This window comes from Anser brachyrhynchus (genome assembly GCF_964034855.1).
Source record: "Anser brachyrhynchus genome assembly, chromosome: 8".
Taxonomy (NCBI): domain Eukaryota; kingdom Metazoa; phylum Chordata; class Aves; order Anseriformes; family Anatidae; genus Anser; species Anser brachyrhynchus.
In genome coordinates, this window is record NC_137702.1 from 17,318,728 (window position 1) to 17,340,293 (window position 21,566).

Here is a 21,566-nt window from a genome sequence, read left to right on the forward strand (position 1 = left end):
GCAGGTTTAGGTTTCTCTTTCGAAACAAAGGTCTATTAAATAATCAGTCTCTGTAGTCAAGAGATTTATTGCGTGTGTAAATATGCAAACATAAGAGCGATGGTTTGAATTGTACCTACCATTATAAAATCCCTGTTCTGTCAAGAAAGCTGATGTAAGTGGCCTTTCAACTGATTATTTTTTTAAACTACCTTTGTGTATTACAATGAAAAGCAAAACATCCAAAGCAGCTCTGCCACTTTGCTGTGTTGCTGTTTGGCTTTTTAAAGGTATTTGTGTAAAATCCTTGTTTTTAGCAGCTTTAAGGCAAAAGTTACAGCTGTTCCTTGCATTTTATGGAAATTGCCTCTACATTTATATAGATCACAACTGCGTAGTTTGTCTTTTGCAATATCCTTTTCTAGTTAAAAATGGTAGTAAATTGTATTTCCTTTGAGTCAGGACAGCAGGTTTCAAGCTGTGCAGCCACTGTCTTGGTAGGCAAGCAGCACCTTGCGGTGGCTGCTCTGGCTCAGAAGTTACATTTGTCTGCAAATACTGGCAGTTACCCAGCAGATAATGTGGGGGAGTGGCTGCATCAGTAATTTGTGTGTAGACGCGTGGATATTTTTTTTTTACCAACTAATTCCAAGTTTGGAGACAGAAACAAGAACAGGTATTTTGGCAAGTTTACAGCTTAGAGAAAAGGCAAAGTGTGCAGGAAAAAACCCTCAAACCATGTGAGGAGGTACAAATGCTGCAGACCTGTGGTGGTTCGGTGTCTGCAGGTTGACTTTTAGGAAGTGAGACATGGGGAAAGAATGTCCTCGCTCCGGTCATTTTGCCAGTGCTTACTTAAGCACTCTGAAGATGGAAGGTTTGTTGTGCTTTCTTTCAGAGGAACCACTGACATTGGAAAGGTTTTCACGTGCCGAGCTACTATTTCAAAATCCATCACTGTCTGCCAGCCTGCCCTGTGTTCCAAACCAGACTTTGGGCTTTTCAGACTCCAGAAAATATTTCTTATATTTAACTTCTACGAGCACAAGCTTATAAAAGTGTCTCTTCTTCTATGTTGGTGGCGCTCCAGGGATTAGCAGAAAAAATACAGATGTCAGGCAAGTGCGAGAGCGACAGGACCTTCTGTACCCACTAGAGATTGAAGTTAAATTTTCCACATGCCTAAAATGCGGATCTCTGTAACATAACTGTGGGTGGAACTTGGTTCTGTCTGCGGGCCAGAGATGTACAGGAACTGCAGAGCTGAACTGCAGCTAAACACCTTCTGTGAAAAGTGGCAAAATTTGGTGTTAGTTGAAGGCTTGGTTTGTGTTGAGGTTGAAATAGTGTTTGCTGTGTGCCTTTTAGGCTGTTGCATTTTGAAGGTTTCATTGCAGGATACAGCTGGGAGCATGTAATGGTTAGCTGGCTCTGCAATAAGCTTACTTTATTTTTACAGCAAAAGATTAACATCTGGATTTCCAGAGGTACAGAACGTTCTCTGCTTTTGACAGTGTTAACGCACAGTATTAGAATCCGTTGGAATTCTGTTTTAAAGCAATATGCTGAAATGTTCCTGTCTATAAAATGGGATCCACTGTGTCCCGATAACCTGGGTTTGTATCTTTTCATCTCTAGAGAAAGACTGGAAGTTGGATGTTGCCAACTGGCCCAGCTGGAGCACACTATTAAGCAGTGCAACGCATCTGCTCACATGGAAGCAAAGAACAGGGGCTGGCTGTGACACTTGACTCAAGGTGTGGAGCTGTGCTTCTCACCCCCCTTTGTTTGCTTTGCCCACATGAAGTCCTGCTCCTCAGGGGCGTGGTGGGAGGGAAGGGAATATTCATGGAGCCAAAAAAACCTGCCGCCTTCTTTCTCAATGGTGCCGTTTTATATTTGAGTTGAAGGGAAAACAAAAACAAGTTATACATGTATAACATTAAATGTCAGAATTTCTGCCAGTTGCAAGCTAGTAGAATTTTCTGGCTCAAGTGAGGGTCTCTGGATTGATACAACAAAATTTTGGGACACACCAAGATGTGCTGGACTGGTGTGCTAAATGCTAGAAGTTTGTGTTGGAAGTCAGAGCTGTTACTAATGGTTATATGGTTATACAGAAAAATAAGGGTAAGGTTTTTATTTCTCCTGACACTCTGGAAGTGAACAGTGTGGGGAAAAAAGGGTTTTGTGATATCTAGGCTCTGAAAAGACTGAAGGACAGCAGTTGACTACAAAGCCAGATGCCCATGATGCTTGCACTCCTACAGACATGAAGGACTAAAACACAGATGCAGTATGCGTCCTATGTACTGCACTACATAAGGCTGAAAGGAGGATATAGAATGAGGAAAGAAATGGATTAATGCTTGTTTTATTTAAAAACAAACAGACAAAACACACACACCACAACTCATCTAAGTGTTTGTCCTGAACCTCTTTTTAAGTACTTTTGTCAGAATACTCAGTATGACCTTTTCCAATGAAAACTCCGGGCTGTTAACAGCAGTGAAACCAGGATCATTTGTAATTAAGCATGTGAAATATGCTTTAAAAAAAAAGTATTCAGAAGACAGTGGCATTTTTCCTTTGTTAAAATAGCCACTTAAATCTTGATGCAGTGGAAACTTGCTAGAAAAAAATCTTCTGGTAAATTCCTCATCCTTCTGTCATCTTTTCTTGTAAAGACGCAAGCATTTTTTCCTCTGTGTTACACACAGTGACTTGCCTCTGCTCTTCAGGTGACATCTCTCGTTGAATGTGTTGTATGTTGCTTTCTAAAACTGCTTTAAGTCAACAAAACTTTCTAACAGCCATTTTCAATGCTGCTGTGGCCTTTAAAGCTACCTCTTTTATGTATGTATTTGTATAGAGATGAGATGACCAGTAAAGTTCTAGAAGTGTTTATTTTGATATTAACTTTTGGATGTATTTGTAAAAAATCTTTATTGTAAGAAAAAAAATCTAATTTATTGTTATAATAAATGACAGTTAATTCTGATAATGTTGCTTTGACGAGCTTTATTTTCACTCTATTTGCTTAGCTGCTGTGGATGCAAGTTTAATGCAGTTCTCTTCCCTGATTTGAAGTGCCTAGTGCTAAGTAGCTTGCAAAAGTAACTATCAGAGCAAAATTCTTATTGGGGATATTTCCATTGACGCTGTTATCCCACAGTTGTGGGTAAGATGCTGTGTTCAGATAATCTTATTTTGCAGTTTGTACCATATACATAGGAAATTAGACCCACTTACGCACATCACATTTTTCTGCCTTAGCTCATGTCTACTTTTGATAAACTTTAGGGGAGAGAGTTGACAGATTAAGACACTATTCAGCTTTTTTCTTATAAAGACTCTTCCTGTGAGAACACACCCAGTTTTACAGCTTGGCCTAATCAGTAACTCCTGGGTCTTGTTTTTCTGCTCTGCTGTCCAGCTGTAGTATGCTGCTGATGCATTACACGGTGTCAAGTAGAAACACGCTGTAGCAGACGCCTGTTCCTAGTGGTAGCATCAGTCAGCTGTTACCTTGTTGAGAGGTGAATCAAATCATCGAGTTCAGAATGGCATGGGGACAGAAACGAGCACCACCATGGGTGCAGCTTTATTTCCTATACCTGTGCTTAGGAACACACCTAAATGAAGTTTCTTGAAATGATTCAGACACGGGCCCAGTTTCTCATCTCACCTTCAGTACCCCCCCACTTCAATTCGCATGGCCCCTAGGAGCAACACTTTCTCCAACCCAGGGGTGGTAGCTGGATGTGGTGAGCCAGGCATTGGTGTCTGCACCACGAGCTTAGGGATCTCAGACCACAGGCAGGTGGGGTACACAGCCCTTCACCCCCCTAAGGCTGAGCTGCAGCAGTTCAGTTAAATGTCCTAGGTTGCTTGCCTGACGCCTATATCCATCTGAAACTCCCCTTTCAGTGGCGTACGTTGTTTGTAAACTGTTTCGTTAAAGAAAGGAACACCAAGACACAGCACACGAAGCCTGTGGTGCAAGGATTTCCCAAAAGGTACCTTTAATGTGTTTGCACGAGCAGCAAGCAGTTAAGTGCTAGTTTTGGCACCAGGAGTTTAGATGTGCAGCACTACACCTTCGACACCAAGTCATCCAAACCAACATTTTATCCATATGAATAGAGAAAGTGAACTAAAACATAGCACTATGAGTACATATGAAGTCAAGTTATCGGTGTTCTATCACATTTTCAGTTTGTAATATTAGAAAAATAAAACAGTTACTAGTCAGATGAATACATTTTCGTTGCCAACTTGGAAGAGTTTAAAAAACATGAGAAAAACCCCACACTTAAGTTTGTTTTACAAATGTTAGGTCAACCCTAGTAACAAAACTGCTGTACAGAAAGCACCCTCTACATTTTTGTCAAAATATTTGGAGCCAAAATAATTTTCCCATGCTAGAAAGTCACAGCTATGTTATGTTCAGAAACTCCATTTGGATCTAATGAAAGTGTTGCATACTAAGTTGCAATATTGTAGCAGAGGCAAAAGCTCAGAAGCTCAACTACAGTGGTAAATCGCAGTCCCACTCAGTCTCTATGAACTCCAAGGTTGTCTTTTTGCTTCAATAACCATTTATCTGCCGTTTTCATTTCAACAGATAAAATACTCCGTTGAGTATATAAAAACTGTTATAAAAAGGCAATCATAAAAGATAAGGTATTGGCAGGCATGTCAGCTTTTTTTAATAAAAAAAATAGCCATTATATCTATTTAAATAAGGCTTCTTGTTACAGATTGTTCCAGTTACTGAAGAAAACAAGGCCTGATGAAAAAACGATCCCCCATAAGCCTTACACTTCCTGCCCCAAGAACACATTGTACAGAAAAGAAAACATCATTTAATGTGCAAAGTGACAAAAACAAACACTGGGGGAAGCTCCTGAAATGATACGCTCCATCTAGTTTCTCTTGCAATATCGTCAAAGTCTTAAAAAAAAACAAAACAAAAAAACCCCACCACCCTGAAACAAAGTTCTAAAATACACAAAAAACCCTTCATCTTGATATTCTTTCCAAAACAAATATGTACAGCACATTAATATGCAATATGCAAAAGCTCTGTGTTGCTGTTGGCAACATCTATGCCCTCCCCAACCCTATTCACAAGTGTACCTCTACTAAAACACAATTACATCACTAAGCCTGTTAGTTTGAAAAGGGAATTTAATTCACCTAAAACTTGTAAAGTTTTGTGTAGGGGCTCCATTCATTTGATTCTGGATTGTAGACTTCAATTGTGTTCAGGAATTCGTTGCCATCAAATCCCCCAACTGCATAAATAGTGTTTGCCACCGTCGTGATGCCGGCATTGCTTCTCGGAGTAGTCATATTTCCCATCATCTTCCACTCATTTTTAGCAGGGTCATACATCTCCACACAGCTCACCGCATGAGAGCCATCAAAGCCTCCACCAACAAAGAGTTTTCCTATGAAAAAGAGATAAAATGGGTGTTTCACTGCTAAGCACCCTCCATACTTCCAAACACAGCCTTCCTTTCCCGGAAGACCAAGCCAGAGCGAAGGAATGTAAGGGTTTCCTGGCAGAAACTTGCTTTTTTTAGGTTCTGGAGTCACAGCACAGACCTGCTGAGCTCTTCTGATCATTAGGGCTGATTGGTCTGGAATAATTTCCAAAGCCCAAATTCAAACAGGTGCAGTTCTGGAAGCTGCAAGGGTGATGTTGGGGGGGGTGGGGGGTGCGGGGGAGGAAGAAAAAAAAAGAGAAAAGAAAAAAGAGAAAAAAAGAAAAAAGGGCTGGGGGAGATGCTCCCAAAGTCAGAGCTTTTCATTTTTCTGGTTAGTTTTTAAGTAATTGAAGGCATAAACCAAGTTCTTCCAGTATTTTTCCCTCCCTTTATTAGAATACAAAGGAATAGACACCTTTGTGTTCTACTTTCACTGTAGCTCAACATGAAAAATTCATTAAGCATAAGAGGCTGCATAAGACTGCAGGAGCCTACCATCGTGAACAGCCACTCCAGCTCCCCGTCGAGCCATGTTCATGGGTGCGATCAGAGTCCAGGTATTGTTCTCTGGATTGTAACGCTCCACGCTGCTCAGGCAGTTCCACGATTCTGCTCCCCCAATTATGTACAAATACCCGCCGAGCTCGCACACTGCAGACTGATGTCTCCCTGCAACCAAACACCACGAGTTACAGAGCAGCACGGAAGCAGTGCACTAACAGCTTGCCACAGCAGCTGAAACTTAATCAGCTTTTTTGTTTAAAATCCATGGTTTTGCAACTGCCCTTTTTCCCCCTCCCTCCCAAATTGCACAGCAGACTTACGGACGTTAAGTGGAGCACAACTTGTCCACAATTTTGTCAGAGGATCAAACACATCACAGTTCTTAAGTCCCTTTTGGCCATAAGGATCTGAACCACCAACAATGTAAAGTTTTCCATTCAGGGCACATACTCCTATTCATATAGGAAAGAATAATAAGTAAGGTAATAAATTAATAAAGAAAATAACAGTTGATCAGCTGCAGAGGTGTTACCTGCATTGCAACGATTGGTTCTCAGTTCTGGAACAGGAGTCCAGTCATCTATTTCTGGCTCATACATTTCTCCACAGCTCAAGTCATCCGAGTGGCCATTCGACCCACCCACGACATACAGCTGCCCCTAAATGGAAAAAATGAGTACCTTTCACATACAAGTGGTCAACTCAAAACGTTACCACTTTAGTAACCTTCTAAATTCAATTAAGCAACTTGTATTACTGTTTTATAGGTTTCCAATATTCATCCCACCTATGTTTACATAATCTCAACATATCATCTGATCTCCACACACCATTAAAACTGCCATCTGGAACCGAGCTCTCGGCGTTCTCATAGGTGCAATGAAAGTCCAAGCGTCCTTCTGCGGATCATAGCATTCCACTGTGCGCAAGCATTCCTCTCTGTTATATCCACCTAAAATCAAAAGGTGGAATGGTATCAAACTTCCAAAGACCAACTGCACCCCTTCCAAACTGAGCAAGCTGTTTTAAAGAACTGTTACTACTTCTCTTACCTGCAGCGATCAGCTTGCCGTTAAGTTCAGCTGTGCCCAATCCAGACCGAGCATACTGCATGGGAGACATGGGCTTCTCTATTACATCATTTGGCTGAAGCTCAAAGCTCAGACTCTTCAGCAGTCGCGGCGTGCTGGTGGGAGAGCTCTGAGGGCTGTTGCGGCCATGCAGGAATATCACGCACAGCACGCCATCCAGAACAGCGAGACACAGGTAGGTATTACCTGTAAGTCAGGAGAACAGGAGAGAAGACTGATACGAATGACTTAGGACTTTCTGGGTCAAATTATACACACCACAGGATTTCTAATGGCCCTGTGGACACGGGATCGAAACATCGGTGATCCCAGCTTGGCCCCAGTTATTTTAGAAACACCCCACAAATTAGCGTATCATCAGTAAGAAAAAGTGCTGCTTAGAGATGTTGAAGGGAACCCTTGAGTGTGAGAGGTGGTAGGTACATAACACCAGATGCATCTTTTAGACAACTCCCCTGCCTCCTCAGATACTCACTGGAAGTTTTCTCTGAAGCAATGATTTTCCATTCATGTTTAGGACTCTGAACAGTAGCACTTGGAGAAAGACTTCCAGAGGAGCTGCTACTTATCTGCTTGTGATCATTCTCACGTGGTGGCTTCTTCTGCAAAATCAAAAGGCAGCTACAGAAACCTAGCCAGAGACTGCTCCTCTTTCTACCTTTGCTTCCCTGAGCTAATACATAACTATTCAAGAGAACACTTCAGCTACCACCTGCACAGAGCATCGTGTATAGCCCACCTACTGTTGCATACTCAACAACAGTTGCCAACACCACCCTACATCTTAGCTTGGTACTCATTTCATCCTCTGATTGCACCTTTGTACTGCTGGTGTATGACTAGAAATCATTTCAAATTCCTGGATGAGAATATGCATTACTAGCAGGTTTTTCAAGGCTAAGGAAAAACCTCCATCTACTTGGAAAAAAAATGATTCACAAAGTAGAAGCCACACTTGAACTCTGCTTCTGGAACTTGAGTTAATTGTATAAAGCTGTTGGAAGTGAATTAACTATTCTCTTCATTCCCTGAAGACGAATTAATTTCAGTTCAGTTCCTCTCTGTGTTCAGATTAGCCGTTTCTTGGATTTTACTCCCTTGATACTTCCCACTAACAGGAGATTACTGCTCTCTTTTCTTCTTCAATTAAATTTATACTGTAGTTTACATTATTTTGCCAAACTAAGAAAAGCCAAAAATTCACATTTCAGACACAGCTGGTCGGATTATGCAGGCTTTTTCTGAATCTGAAGAACCAAAAGGGAGGTTAAAATTCTGTCTATTTTTTTAAGAAGAGACATTATAACCACAGGACCAAAATTTACAGTGCCTGCACAGTTCCCTGGAGTCTGATTTCTATGGAAACTGTCATAAGATTTCCAGAACACATCATCTAACTCATAGATAACCTTACACAGAGTTTGACAGCTACACTCAGCTTTGCATGAAAACCAATTTATTTGTGGATAGCATTTTTGTTTCTGAATCTTCATTCAGTTAAGAGCTTATTCTTCTATCCTTAAACTACCTCAACAGTCACTGACATTGCAAACATCTGTAATTCAGAAATTTTAAAGTTACTGACCCATTTTCTAGACCCATTGTCTGTGGGCTTTTGGTGTTCTCTCGACTGCCTGACATTTCCAAAGGCTGGATGCAAATTTCTGAAATTGTTAATTCCAATTATCAAAAAGGATTTAAAAAAGAAAAAGTTGAGGACTCTTTGGCCTCATTTCTGAAGAAGAAATTTTTGAAAGTACACCTCTTAGCTTTTAACTACTATAAGGAATAGCATCCAAAGGTAGTGAAATCTGTGAAGGTTTACTAAGATGCATTACAACAAGAGGAATATTAGCTGGCTTCATTTTCATCTCTCTTCACTTCTAAAATCCACATGCCAAGATGGAAGTATTTTACGTAATCATTTGCTAAAAAATTTCAAGAAATGTATACTTGCACACATCACTTATGAATTAAAATACACATACTTTTAGCTCAATGAATTTAAATTATATTTGGATAAAGCAACTGACAATTTACATTTATTAGCTTTTGTTTATTTTTTGTTTGTTTGTTTCTTACATAGTCTCTATTGTCCTAAGCCACGTGTTTTTCAGGAGGTGAGATTCAGTACCATATTTGGCTGGCAGTTAAAAAAAAAAAAAACAACTCAAAAAACACAAGACAGTCAAAGCATCAGCCCTCTCTGGCTCAGAAATTATGTACTGATGCTTTTTTAAATCTCTCTTGCACGCTACCAATACAGCTGAACAAAAGAAATGGATGCTGGCAGCTAAAAGCTTAGAACTTATGTCTGGAATCTTTTTCTGTGCCAAAATCTTATGCATCTGTTAAGTCAGTCTCAAGAACAGGAAAACTGCAAGCCAAGCAGTCGGTCCACAATTCTTTTCAGTCTCTTGGAGATGATTTCCTGGACATTTCTACTAAGCTACAACTAACCTGCTACAGCTGACCGCTTCTCTACCTTTTCCTCCTTCTAACAGCCCAAGATTTATTTAAAAGTCAAACCTAAAGCACTTAATTTTGCAAAGGCTCACTTTGAGTCAGCCTGCTGATAAACTGACAGTAGAGTCTAAATCATTGTGTCCAGCAGTTTTGAGAAAGATATGCTTTCTTGTCATGTATTTCACCATTAAAGCTACTGCTGCTTCCTCTGCTACAGTATGCAAGACTTCAGGTTGCTGTGAACTGCTCCAGTCTACCTGAGGTTACCTCGGACTCTCTGCAAGTTGTACCTGCACAAACTGAATGTGGTCATCATCACTGCCATACACCTCAGCCTGTCCATCTAGCAGATTTCCATCAAGCAGCTTGTGATCAGCTGAGTAGTACAGCGTTTGAACCTGCAAAAACAACAACAGAATACCCATGTGGCTACTGTCTCCATTATTACTTAGCTACAGGCAGATTACAAAAGGCAGTCGCCAGCATACTTCTCGTCATCTCATCTCAATCTAGCGGAATGACAAAACTAAAAGGAAGCAGATGTCATGGTGGCAATCTTCAAACATTGGATGAAGGTTCCTTACTTTCTCAGCTTGAAAGAAATCTTCGGTTTCCAAGGACTTCTACTGTTTTTTCCAGCACAGAAACATTAGACAAGCAAGAGGTACATTAATTTGCGGAATTACACAAATTCACAATCTCATGCAAGCATTTTTGTTATCCCCGCAAACAAGTTTTCTGCTCTGAAAAATACACATATTTATGTTGACCAGAAAGAGTTAAGGGAAGCCAACAGTGGACTCTAAAAGAAAGGTATGGGGATGAGGGGAGACAACACAAATTTAAGCTCTGGAAGAAACTGTTGTCCACGTCTAAACATCAGATGCAAATGCTTCAATGAAATGCATCTGAATTTCAACATGATCAAAGCTTAAAATTAGTTATTCCAAGAGGAAATATACACTCAAGAAGGTATGACAGTTATCAACATGTACTTTTGCCTATACAAGTGTTTCTGAAGATCTACCGTGCCTGTAGTAACAAACTGGGAAAATTTTGATGTTTGGTGTCTATTTCTAAAGCCCATTTTTTCCAGCCAATTAGAAATTTCGATTCCCCACCAATTTTTCCATTAAAAACTGCCCAGGCTACATCTAGCATTATTATTCATGAGTAAAGCCATTTAATAACACACAACTTTTAAAATAATATATCCTGTAAAGGAGTAAGTAAACACCATTAAATCATCATCATCGTTCTCTGCCCACAGCGGATTTTCTTAGGAGAACTGGGGCAGGACTGCTGCTTCTGTACGTGTCAATACACTTGAGGTTTCTTCTTGGTTCTTCAGCCTTGGTATCCTAGTTTTGTTAATAAACCTATGGGGAGATAAATCAATGGGGAGGAACAACCATTAGAAGCTTTTACCTACTTTGCATTTACAAGTAAAACCTGCAAAGGAAAACATCAAGAATCTACAACAAGTTTCAGTACCACCTCCCCAGTTCTAAAGCAAGATACATGCCACTTTTGAGATTACTATACAGCACATAGTGAGCAAAAAAGGAAAGCGGAAGACCAGACTGAACAGTTCATTCAGCTCACCTGAACACCCCCCCAGTTTCTCAGCTTAGGGGTACCTACAGTAAAATTTAAATTCTTTAGGGTCATAGTTAAAAAAGTGGAAAAAAAAAAGAAAAAGGGATCATCCTTCATATTGATTTTTTCTATATTAAAAAAAAAAAAGAAAAAGATGTTTAATCCCATTTTCTTAAAGACTAACCTCTTCCATTAGATCTTCCAGGCTGTCTCCATTCTCCCAGATGCTGCGCTGTACCCAGTTGATTACCTTTGTGTACAATTTGCCATTGCTAGGTAGGCCAACATTGTCTTCAAGCATTACTTCAAGCTTGAAATAGAAGAAGAAGGGAAGTGAATTACTGGATGATTTACTCCACAGGTTTTACCCTTTTATTTGCAGCATACCGTACTTTACAGAGTGAGCATTACTCCTGCTTTTCACTGGAGCTAGAAGACAGCAGGAGCTTTCTACTGCACAAGCTCAAACTAGTAAGCCCATTGAAGTACAACTGCAGTTACGTTTTATTCTAGACAAGGATGACAGTGCACAGGCTCTACAGTCACGTTGCACATTAGCATGAATATTATACAGAATGTTCATGTTGTTTTCTAAAACTCAGCATACTATGGCTTCCCTTTTGGGAGCAGGAAAACTTTACCTTTGTTCCTTGGATTACTTTTTGTAAAGGTGATTTTGTAACTCCCTTCACATTGCCTGCAGTCCCATAACAAAAGTAAGTCTACAAACTTCAGCTAACCTTTAACCGTGGAAGTTTGAGAAATTCCTCCTGTTCTGAAATCTGCAAAAGATGTTCCTGAATGTAGCCATCAATCTTGTTCAACAAACGTGAGTCTCCCATACAACTTGCAAAATTTCGGTAACAGATGCAGCTCTGAATGTCCATCTTGGAGAGCAAGTAGTCACCACAAACCTTTTAAAAAAGGAAGCTGCATCTTAATTTACATGATTCTTATATGTACAAATTATCCACCCCAACACACAGAAACAAATTTTTTTTAACTGCAGAACAGTGACTGTTTGTCTGTTGTCATCTCCCCGCACTAGCTGCTGTAAATGAAATGTCGCCTTCCATAAGAATATGCATACATTAGAAGAACGTCCTACACATACAAAAGCTACTTACATATATGCGTTTCTTTGCAAACCTGCTCAAAACTGCCTACCTGCAATTAAGTGAAGATACAAATCCCAATTCCCTTGTCAAAGGTATCCCCATTTTCAGCAAGAGCAAGTATTTTGGAAACCAAGCTCAAAACTTACATTCCGCAGTGTGTGGGTTATTCCTTTTTCACATACCACTGCCACAGAGTTACAGAGCCAATTATGCCTCCCCCAAAACAACCAAGCACATCAGTGCTCCCATGAACCTTAAGGTAATTAACCAGCTAAGATTCATAAGCCATTTTACTTACACATGTGCACAAATAAAAACTTAGCTTCAGAGAGCCTTCAGCACAAAGATAACACAAACCGAAGCAATACATCCTGATGTCACTCAAATTAACACTATGCAAAAGCTTACCCGCTAAGCACTTTTTCCACAGAATCATTTTTTAGTCCCATTACCACCAAAAAGCATAACACTGTCTGACTGAGAAAACAGAACAGACCTCTGGAAGAGCTGAGAACTGTACCTGCTTAACTCTCTCCATCTTCAACTTCTTTGCTGCTGAGTATACATCTTTCACCAGTTCTTTATCAGCTTTTAACCTATTGAAGAAAGAAACATAACTTCATTACTTTGATTCTTTATAATTAAAACTTGCCCTCTCTCATTTCTCAGAAAAGTACTTACTGAGCAGTATAGGCATAGTTCAACAGAACTTCAACAGCATCTGGATTGAGATCATCGAATTTGACATGGGAAATTCCATGAGAATCACTATCACTATTGAAGATTTCAAACAGGTAGGGACTGCAGCAAGCCAGCACAGCTCTGTGCGCCAACATCTCATGTCCACACACCTTTATTTAAAAAACAGATAAAAAATCCACAGGGTTGTAAGATTTTCTTAAAAAATAGATTTATATTGTAACGCAGTATAAAGACCTTCCCAAGTGAATGGCCCCATTCAAATCAATTTATTAATCAATAAATTAATCAATACTGCCTTCAACTTACATCACCTGAAAAAACTCATTAGTGTTGTATGGTGCTTCTCTCAAAGTAGTATCTGCTTTCTTCTTTTAAATATGGATTTTCCAGAAAAAAAATATATAGTACTACAAAACAATGAAAAAACACATTCAACCATAATACTTGAGAGGAAAAAAGTTACCTGGAGTCGGACATCGCAGAACTGACCACTTTTACGTAAGGCATTTAGCTTGGCAACAGATGACTCGATGAAATTTTCATCTTCAAACATCAAATATCCATTAGGAATCATTTTGGAGTTGGTCTGGCTGAGAACAGAATGTGTATCATTTTCAGATATAACATTTTGCTTCCGTATAGAAGTACAATTAACACATCACTTGCAAACATTCATAAGAACTTTTTCAAAAAAACATCCACCTCAAAAAAAAAAAAAAAGAAAGAAAGAAACTACAAGAGTACTACTGCTGGTGACTATGTGTTAACAACAATACTTCGGATTGACCATATTAATGATTTTTCAAAGTGAGATGCTCCACAACTTTTTTTTCCTCCCTTTCAACTTCTCCACATCACTTCCGCAGGTACCAGCTCCAAAAACAGATGCTGAACCTGTGCTTGCTCTCTGTAAGCAAGTTGGAAACCTCTGGATTAGGCAAGAAGCCTTATCTCCCTCCACTTAAGATCAGATCTGGAAGATTCATTGCTATTTTCTGCTCACTGCATAAAATGTCATATTGACCAGATTTATTTCTGCACCGACCTAAAAAGCAGCTGCATCGAAAACTAAGAACTGAGAATTTAAAGTAAAAAGGGAAGTCAAATAGCCAGAGAAATTAAAAAAAAAATTGCTTGATTTTATGAGTGTAATGGCTGACATATTTCAGAATAGCTGAAAACTATAAAAGAAAACAGACAGATTGAAATATATTCTGTATCACCACCATGTATTTTAAGTCCTCATGAAGCTAAAGCAACTTCCCCTGAACATCTTACCCATATACAAACATGTCACCTCATGCAACTTGGACCAAGACTGGAAAAATAACTTCAGGAAACTATCTATCTTTTGAATTTGAAAGCTATTTTGTAAGTCATTTAACTGTCTTTTTTTTTATTTTTTTATTTTTTTTAATCTAAGCACTTTAGAAAAAGTTCTCTTAAGAAATAGGAAGCTAACTAGGAGTACTAAAATATGACCCTGAGATGACATACTGAATTTGTCTCTCTCTCAAATCTTTAAGTTTGAGTTGCCAACATACGCAAAAGTAAAATTTCCTCAACAATTTTTGAGGAAATATGTGGAATGCTAGTAACATTATCAGCAATAAATTATATTTCCTTCTGAAATTTAAAAAAAAAGCAAAAGATTAAACAACCCCCCCCAATAAAATACAAAATTGGAAATAAAGAAACAGTACAAAAATAATAGCAAGCTCCACACAAATAATTCTAGCTTTATTCCACTTGTTTTGCCTTCACTTAATACAGAAAGTATTTGACTGTAAACTGGCAACAGTCTTACTTCCAGATGTTTCTATTTGCATAGATTTTCAATTGTTACAATTTAAAATTAAAAAAAAAAAAAGAGGACAGGAAGTTTTTAAAGTCACAGAATTTCAGCAAAACTATTAATTATTGAATACACACCTACCAGTATTAACTTACCTAGCAAATATATTACTGTAAATTTTTAACTGGGAGGTCTTAAATTATTCCAATGGTATCCCTGTGTCAAAACAGAGCACTTCAGTTTCAGTATCCTCTGATAGGGAAGATGTTTGTTGAAATGCAAAAACAGACGTGTCTTTGCAGCCGCAATATGGATTCCAAAACTATCAGGCTTGAAGATGATGTAATCAAGTCCTTAAGAGCTATAGACATGAATTTCTTCTGTGATAGTCGTGCATCATAATCTGCAATAAAGAAATTATCAAGTAAGGACAATATATAATGCTACCACATATTTCTGGTGAAATTTAGTCTCCTAAAGTAGAAGTTCCTGACCCCTCAAAAACAAGTGTTCTAGACAAAGAGGGAACAACCTGAGAAATTCCATATTGACACCACTACATCCTCATGTCTAACAACAGGTGCACCATACCAATTCCTATCCACACAGAGACAAGATAGTAGCTACAGCAGTATTTAGAAAAAAAAAAAGTTAAAACAGCTGAATCCAATTTTCAGACACTTCCTTACCAATCCTGACTTTCAGCACTTCCTACCTATATCTAGATATTACTGCTTGCTTACACAAGACAAACTCTTAAGTAACAAAACAAAAACTACTAAACATATATAAAAAAAGAAGCCACTCCACATGCCTCCTACCTTTTGCTTTCCCTGTACTTGTCTACTTGTATCCTTCTTCTCCTAAATGCCTAAAATGGACCGAAGATGGATTAAGGACACGTCTGAAAGGACTGGGCATGTCTCCAGTCTTAGGTACTTCCAAAAAAACAACTATAAAGTCAGAAATTGTTGTTTTCTACGACAACCTCTTGGATAACAAGTCTCTTCACTACCCCCGAGCAGAACCTGTCAGCTGCAGCCAAGCCCCACGCTGGCACTGCAGCCCGGGGTAGCTTTGGTGGGATCCTTCGTGCGGGGGCTGTTTATGCCGGCCTTTTCGGGGAGGGGAGAAGAGGAGGAGGAGCAGCAGCGGGGAGGGAGCAGGCAACAACCACCCACTCTGGAACTTTCCATGACCCTGCTGCCGCCTCGGGAAAACATCGATCACTTCATCCACTTGAGTTCCCCGCTGCAGTTCCCAAGTGATATTTGTAGCTACAGGTTAAATGCCGTGCTGGGAATCAGGTTTCCTCAAAATAGGTGCAGCCCATTTCTCCTTGTCAAAACTTAAAAGTCACCTACAGAGCAGGCAGAAGAGCCCCGTGGCTCTCCTGCCCGGCCACAGCCAGGATCATTTTGTCAGGAATTGGCCCTCCTTCGGACTCCAAGCAGATCAGCAGCAGCTCAAGCACGGGACCGATTCTCCCGGGCAGCAGGGGGCATTATCCCACAGCACAGCAGCTCCCCAGGGGAAGAAACTGCTTCCATCCACCCCTATCAGCTTCCCGCAACCCTGAGGAGAGGCCGTGGCAGTCAGCAGACAGCCAGGTAGCCAGAATTAGTGTTAACTACATGTGGCCACTAGCAAAGGCACGAGCACGAGCACCCGCGCTCAAGCAGCAGCGGTGCCTGTCTGCCAAGCAGGGCCCCCAGCACGGGGGGCACCACGGCACCCCTACAGCTTCCCACAGCACGCTCTTGTCCCAGCACACTTTGCTGGGAGAAGAACCTCTGCACATTAAATGTATGCTGTTTTAAAATGATCCTACAGGCATGTTACAAAACTGAAACCAAACTCTATTTACCAAATATTATTCAACTGTAAGCATTTGGAAGTCAATGCTTCTTGCCTTATTGGTACAGCAGGGAAAACATCTCCAGTTTCTAAAGCAAACAAGGAGTTTCACTTCTCAAAAACAAAGCAAACAACCTGGTGTCCACACTTCCCACGGAGATTCATCTCATTTGAAACATTCTCTTGTTCAAAGATGCAGAGATGCTATTTCAACACAAGCGTGGCAGTGAACTAGTTCAAAAAGAAGTTCTAAGAAAGTACCAGAAGTTGGGCTTCATCAAGACTATTTTCAAATGTACAAGAGTTACAGCCATGAGACCTCCGAGTTTGCAATTTCAGGTTTTAAACCTGCCTTCTCCCTCCCAGGGACCACCATCCAGCCACTGCTCACCTGCTCTGAGCTCCACAATTACCAAAGCAAATTAAATGTACATTGCTGCCACATCCAGACAAACAGGCTTCCAGCCTGCTTGCGCATCGCATTATGTACTCCCCTGTTCAATATTCACTGGAGTTGCTGCTAATTACCAGTGTCAAGGCTTTGGGTAGATTTCAAGTTACACGACAACTATTCAAATAATTTAAATTAAACGCCAGAACCATCCCCATTCTGTCTGCATCTCCAGGCATGTTCTGCCACATTCTGTTCTAACAGAACAACTTAATTTCATGGGCAGCGTTTCAACTTCGTCCTGCGTGCTCGCTTACAACCTTCAAGACCTATAAAGGGCATCCAAAATAACTCTGGACTTAAACAAAAGATCTGTCCTTCAAAGTGTTCCTTTGCACATGAATGAAAACTCTGCATTTATGCACCTAGCAGTATTTTCTAATGTTTTCTAAGAGTTTGAACATCTAACTACTGCCACTAAGTTTTAGTACTGTTGTATGCAAACCACGGCTAATATTAGTATTCAAAAGTAGCATTAATGAATATGCTTGTGTTATTTGCATTCTGCATCCTTTCCGTTTTGGTACGCCAATGGCAGAACAATTGTTTTCATCAGTTAAAAATCAACAAAAAGCCAAGAATGACAACATTTGCTACTTCAAAAGTTATAAAAAGGTACTGCAAACAAATTCCTTTCTATGGTCACTTTGAAATTTAAGTAGCCCTTTAATTACCATTTCTTCTGATTTTTGCTTATATTCCCTTCTAGCTCACCATCAAGAACTGTCACCAGAACTATCAGCATTTTTTTTAATTATTATTTTAATTCTCCAGGATTTTTAATTTTTTTTAATCAAGTGCGACAGTCACAGATCACTGTAAGCTAGGTAAAGCATGAGGTCTCATACCACTGAAATTACTTTTCAAGCTCCATCAAAATGGAATCATTTTAAGACTTTAAAGCCACAGAACCAGCATTCCTGAGCAGGAACTGGGTATCTCCATTTGAGAAATTTTTTTCTTGAGAGAAGGCCTATTTCCTGCACACAGTTTTAAACCAAAGCAAGAAGCGAATGATCTGGGTTTGCATTGTAGTTTTTGCCTTAAGGATTCTGACTGGTGCTGAGCCTGGAGGCATCACCCCGCAGCCAGGAGCCAGCTCGAGGGCGCTAAGCACTCCCGTCGTGCTGCTGCAGCTGGGCAGAGGAACGCCACGACTCAGGTGCCTGCTTCTCGCTCGACTGAAACGTCACTGGGTTCCCGTAGCTGCAGTGCCAGAACACTTACCCACATGCACAGGCTGAGATCTCCATTTCCAGTGGTATATCTTCTTATGGAAGATTCACAGCTCAGATAAAATTTTCCACGATAAGTTCACTGCACTTAGCTGACTCCCAGAAGAGAAATTTTCTCCTCTTAAACTCATCTTGTCATTTCACTGCATATACACTTTAAGGTGCATTTTCGAAGAAGACTCATTTAAATAACAATGTCTTCTCATCTTTCACTACGCTCTCCTCTTACACCTATCTTGCAATGCAAACACTACTGAAATATGATTAGGTCAGGCAGTTAGAAGAGCAATTAAATGTCGTAATACATTTTACATTGTTGGTTGTGTTTAGTACTTACAATCCCCTCACGCAGAAAACATTCCAACATCAAAAATATTTTTAAAAGCCATTAAAGAAAACCTGCATTAAGATTACTGTTGAATTTCTCTGAGGTCTTAAACCCGTTGCCATGACCTAGGACTGTCCTCTACAAAGCCACTTTTGGGGACAGCACGTGCTGCAGCCTCGGGTGAGGTACCAGGCCGGCAGGTCCCAGCGCTGAGGCTGCCCACGGCCAAACGCCACACGTGCTATTTATTTTTCCTCCCAGCTGAGAACTTGGGTCTAGTCCGGTGGTACTTCCATGTGCAGTACTTCAGTAAAAAATTAAAGTCGATGCTTTATGCCAATTTTGCACAAGATTTTTACCATATTAAGGTATTACCTCTTCAACTCAACACTAAACCAATGATTTTTCAGTTAATGTTTTAGTTTAGGAGATACTTTTAAAACTTTTGATTACAAGTTGATGCCTGTTGATAGAATGATTGACACTTGTTGATACAGTGGAACATAAATGGAATTTAACACCACATTTGGTGTTCCTAAATGTTTTCTGCTCACTGAAGGCTTTCCTACTTTTCACAGCCTAGTTTAGAAGAAATGTAGGTCAGACCTATGAGTACTCGCAGTCCCTTACCCATATCATAATATAATATATTTTCATGTCTGGGTTTGCATTTGGGTAAAATACTATGGGCTAAAACATATACCAACATAATTTGCACCACCGAACAGACTCAACTTCTTTACACCAGTGATTTAATACAAGTAAAGACTCATAGATTATGTATCAACGTTGGTTTGCATATTTACTTTTTGGTTATTTTCCACTACACATTTAGTCTGGTTGGTAGATAACCTGTAAATGAAATTGTTGTGTTTTGCTGCAAATCAACCCACGCCATGCCCCATGTCCCCACAGTGAGGAGAAAGGGATAGAGCATTTGCTACCACCAGTTAGGGACTGAAGGGAAAGGAGAAAGTACTATGGACGTTTTCCAACACCTTTTACATGTAGTCCAAGAAAATGCAATACTTGGACTGCATTACAGAGAGCAAGGCTACAGAGCTCTGTATACACAAACGTGTCCTTGAAGACCTAGAAAAATTTACAAGAAGCAGGTTTTGTGCTAGAATGTTACTGCTCCTTTGACTACAACTCAGCTGCAACACACCAGCTGCCCAGTTAGGACTCATTTCCAGTGCTTTTCCGCCATGCTTCTGACATGCTCTCTTTCACTGTCTCATGTTCCTTTTTCCATACCGGTTCTGCACTTCCTCTTCTCCTTTTCCACCTCGTTAAAACTTTTTTGTTGTTGTTTTCATTGTCTTTGTCTACTTTCTGCCTCATACATAGTCTCTTAAAACCTGAACATTTCTCTCCCACCCCCCACCCCCATGGATTTCTACTAACACACTTCCTACAGTTCTTCAAATGTTTATCACACAACCAGCAAACTGTTTGGGTTTGTTTGTTTGTTGTCTCATCCCTCCCAGCTGGGCAGTTTTTGCCTTTAACACTCCCCACTTCTTAAACACTCAAACTGAGGAAAGAAATTATACCTATTTACAGTAGCTAAAGTACCATTTCCTAATTGGCATGTATTTGCTGACTGCTGCATCCTGTCTGTGCTCCAGGAGCTGGGTTTGTGGTGACAAAATCCACCTTCTAAAATTAAACCGATCTCACCATCGCAGCGGTACATCCTGCTTAGTTCCTTACTTTGTAGATCCCTGACGGAAAAGAATAAATGTGATGTCTACACACCCATCACTGAAGAAAAAAAAAAATTCCCCTTCGCAAACTGTGACGAATACGGAGAGAGTGATATGATACTGAATTTCCACTAGTCTGTCACCACTCGGCCTTGCTATCCTTCTTCCTTCGTAAGTAACTCGGATGCCTCGCCTCTCACTTTGTCAACATTTTTTCACCCTTCACAGAACTGCAACCAGTTCGCTTTTTATGTTTCTGGGAGTCTTGGGAGCAGCACTGAAACTGCCGAGGCCGGGGTGTTCTCCGTCGTGAAAAGCCTCTGAGGCGTTCCGAGAGGCCGCCGGCCAGGCGGGCTTGCAGGCACACAGCCCTGCCGTGGCTCTCCCCCTCCCCTCCAGCGTTAACGCCCAGAGGGCCTCTGATTTATCGCCGGCCTCCAGCAGCACCGACGGGCCCGCAGCCCGCTCCCAGAAGCGATGCGGGTGTCGGGGGGGCCGTGCCCGTGCCAGCACCCCGCCCTCGGCCCTCGGCCCCGGCCGCGACCCGCCGCGCGCCAGGCCCGGCTCCGGGCGCTCTCCTCGGGCGGCCGGGCTGAGGCTGAGGCGCGGGCCGGCGGCCTGACCTTGGGGCGCCGCCTGAGGGCGGATCACGCCTCTTCTCCTCGGCGCAACTTCGGGATCTGAGAAACGTTTCGAAAAAAGCAGAACGCCCCGGCCCCGGCCCCGGCCCCGGCCCCGCGGAGAGGCGCAGGGCTCCGCTCGCCCTGCCGGTCCGACGGCGCTGCCCGCCCCGCCCGCCGCCATGCCCCGCGCCGGGAACAAAGAGCCGCGGCCCCCCGCCGCCCCACCTGGTGCCTCTGAGCGCAGACGACGCCGTTCATATTGGGAGGCTCCAGGCTGCGGGGGAAGCCGAGGCGGAGACGCAGCCCCAGCCAGCCGGGAAGAGGGAGCGGAGCGAGGCGGCGGCGGAGGGACGGAGGGAGAAAGCGAGGGAGAAGGAAGGAGGCAGGCGGAGCGGAGCGGGAGCGCGGGCACAGCGCCGAAGACCCGCCGCCGGAGCAGGAAGAGCCCGCGGCGCCCTCCGCCTCCTGCGGGGCGGGCGGGAGGCGGTGCTGGGGCGGGCGGCATCGCGCCCTCCCGGCCTCCGCCCTCCTTCCTGCCCTCCATCCCTCCGTCCTTCCCAGCCTCCCGAGGGGGTTAGGGCGAGGTGGCCGGCGGGAGGACGGGGGCGCTGCCG

At 41.7% G+C, this 21,566-nt stretch overlaps 2 protein-coding genes across 10 annotated transcripts in view; one reads left to right on the plus strand and one right to left on the minus strand.

The window, feature by feature from the left end:
* Positions 1-2,980, plus strand: part of SWT1 (SWT1 RNA endoribonuclease homolog) — a 42,893-nt gene extending 39,913 nt beyond the window's left edge. For 3 of the 5 annotated variants that reach the window (XM_080602321.1, XM_080602323.1, XM_080602324.1), the window contains exon 19: positions 878-1,611. In XM_080602321.1, coding sequence (XP_080458447.1) covers positions 878-1,076 — 199 coding nt within the window. In that variant the 3' untranslated portion in view covers positions 1,077-1,611. The other 2 variants (XR_013954317.1, XM_080602322.1) reach the window with 1 other exon arrangement.
* Positions 2,981-3,974: 994 nt separating this feature from the next.
* Positions 3,975-21,425, minus strand: IVNS1ABP (influenza virus NS1A binding protein). Of its 5 annotated transcripts, none has more exons than XM_080602335.1 (15): positions 21,178-21,425; positions 14,905-15,152; positions 13,418-13,544; positions 12,934-13,103; positions 12,773-12,848; positions 11,875-12,048; positions 11,319-11,444; positions 9,826-9,933; positions 7,545-7,671; positions 7,031-7,255; positions 6,809-6,930; positions 6,511-6,637; positions 6,299-6,430; positions 5,970-6,143; positions 3,975-5,435 (listed from the first exon to the last, which is right to left on the minus strand). In XM_080602335.1, the coding sequence occupies exons 3-15, from the start codon at positions 13,526-13,528 to the stop codon at positions 5,182-5,184; spliced, it is 1,926 nt and encodes a 641-aa protein (XP_080458461.1). In that variant the 5' UTR covers positions 13,529-13,544; positions 14,905-15,152; positions 21,178-21,425; the 3' UTR covers positions 3,975-5,181. The 5 variants fall into 5 exon arrangements, with proteins under 5 accessions (XP_080458461.1, XP_080458463.1, XP_080458464.1 ...); XM_080602337.1 differs by having other exon boundaries at positions 13,418-13,540; positions 21,178-21,424; XM_080602338.1 differs by lacking the exon at positions 21,178-21,425 and adding an exon at positions 20,953-21,144.
* Positions 21,426-21,566: the final 141 nt, after the last annotated feature.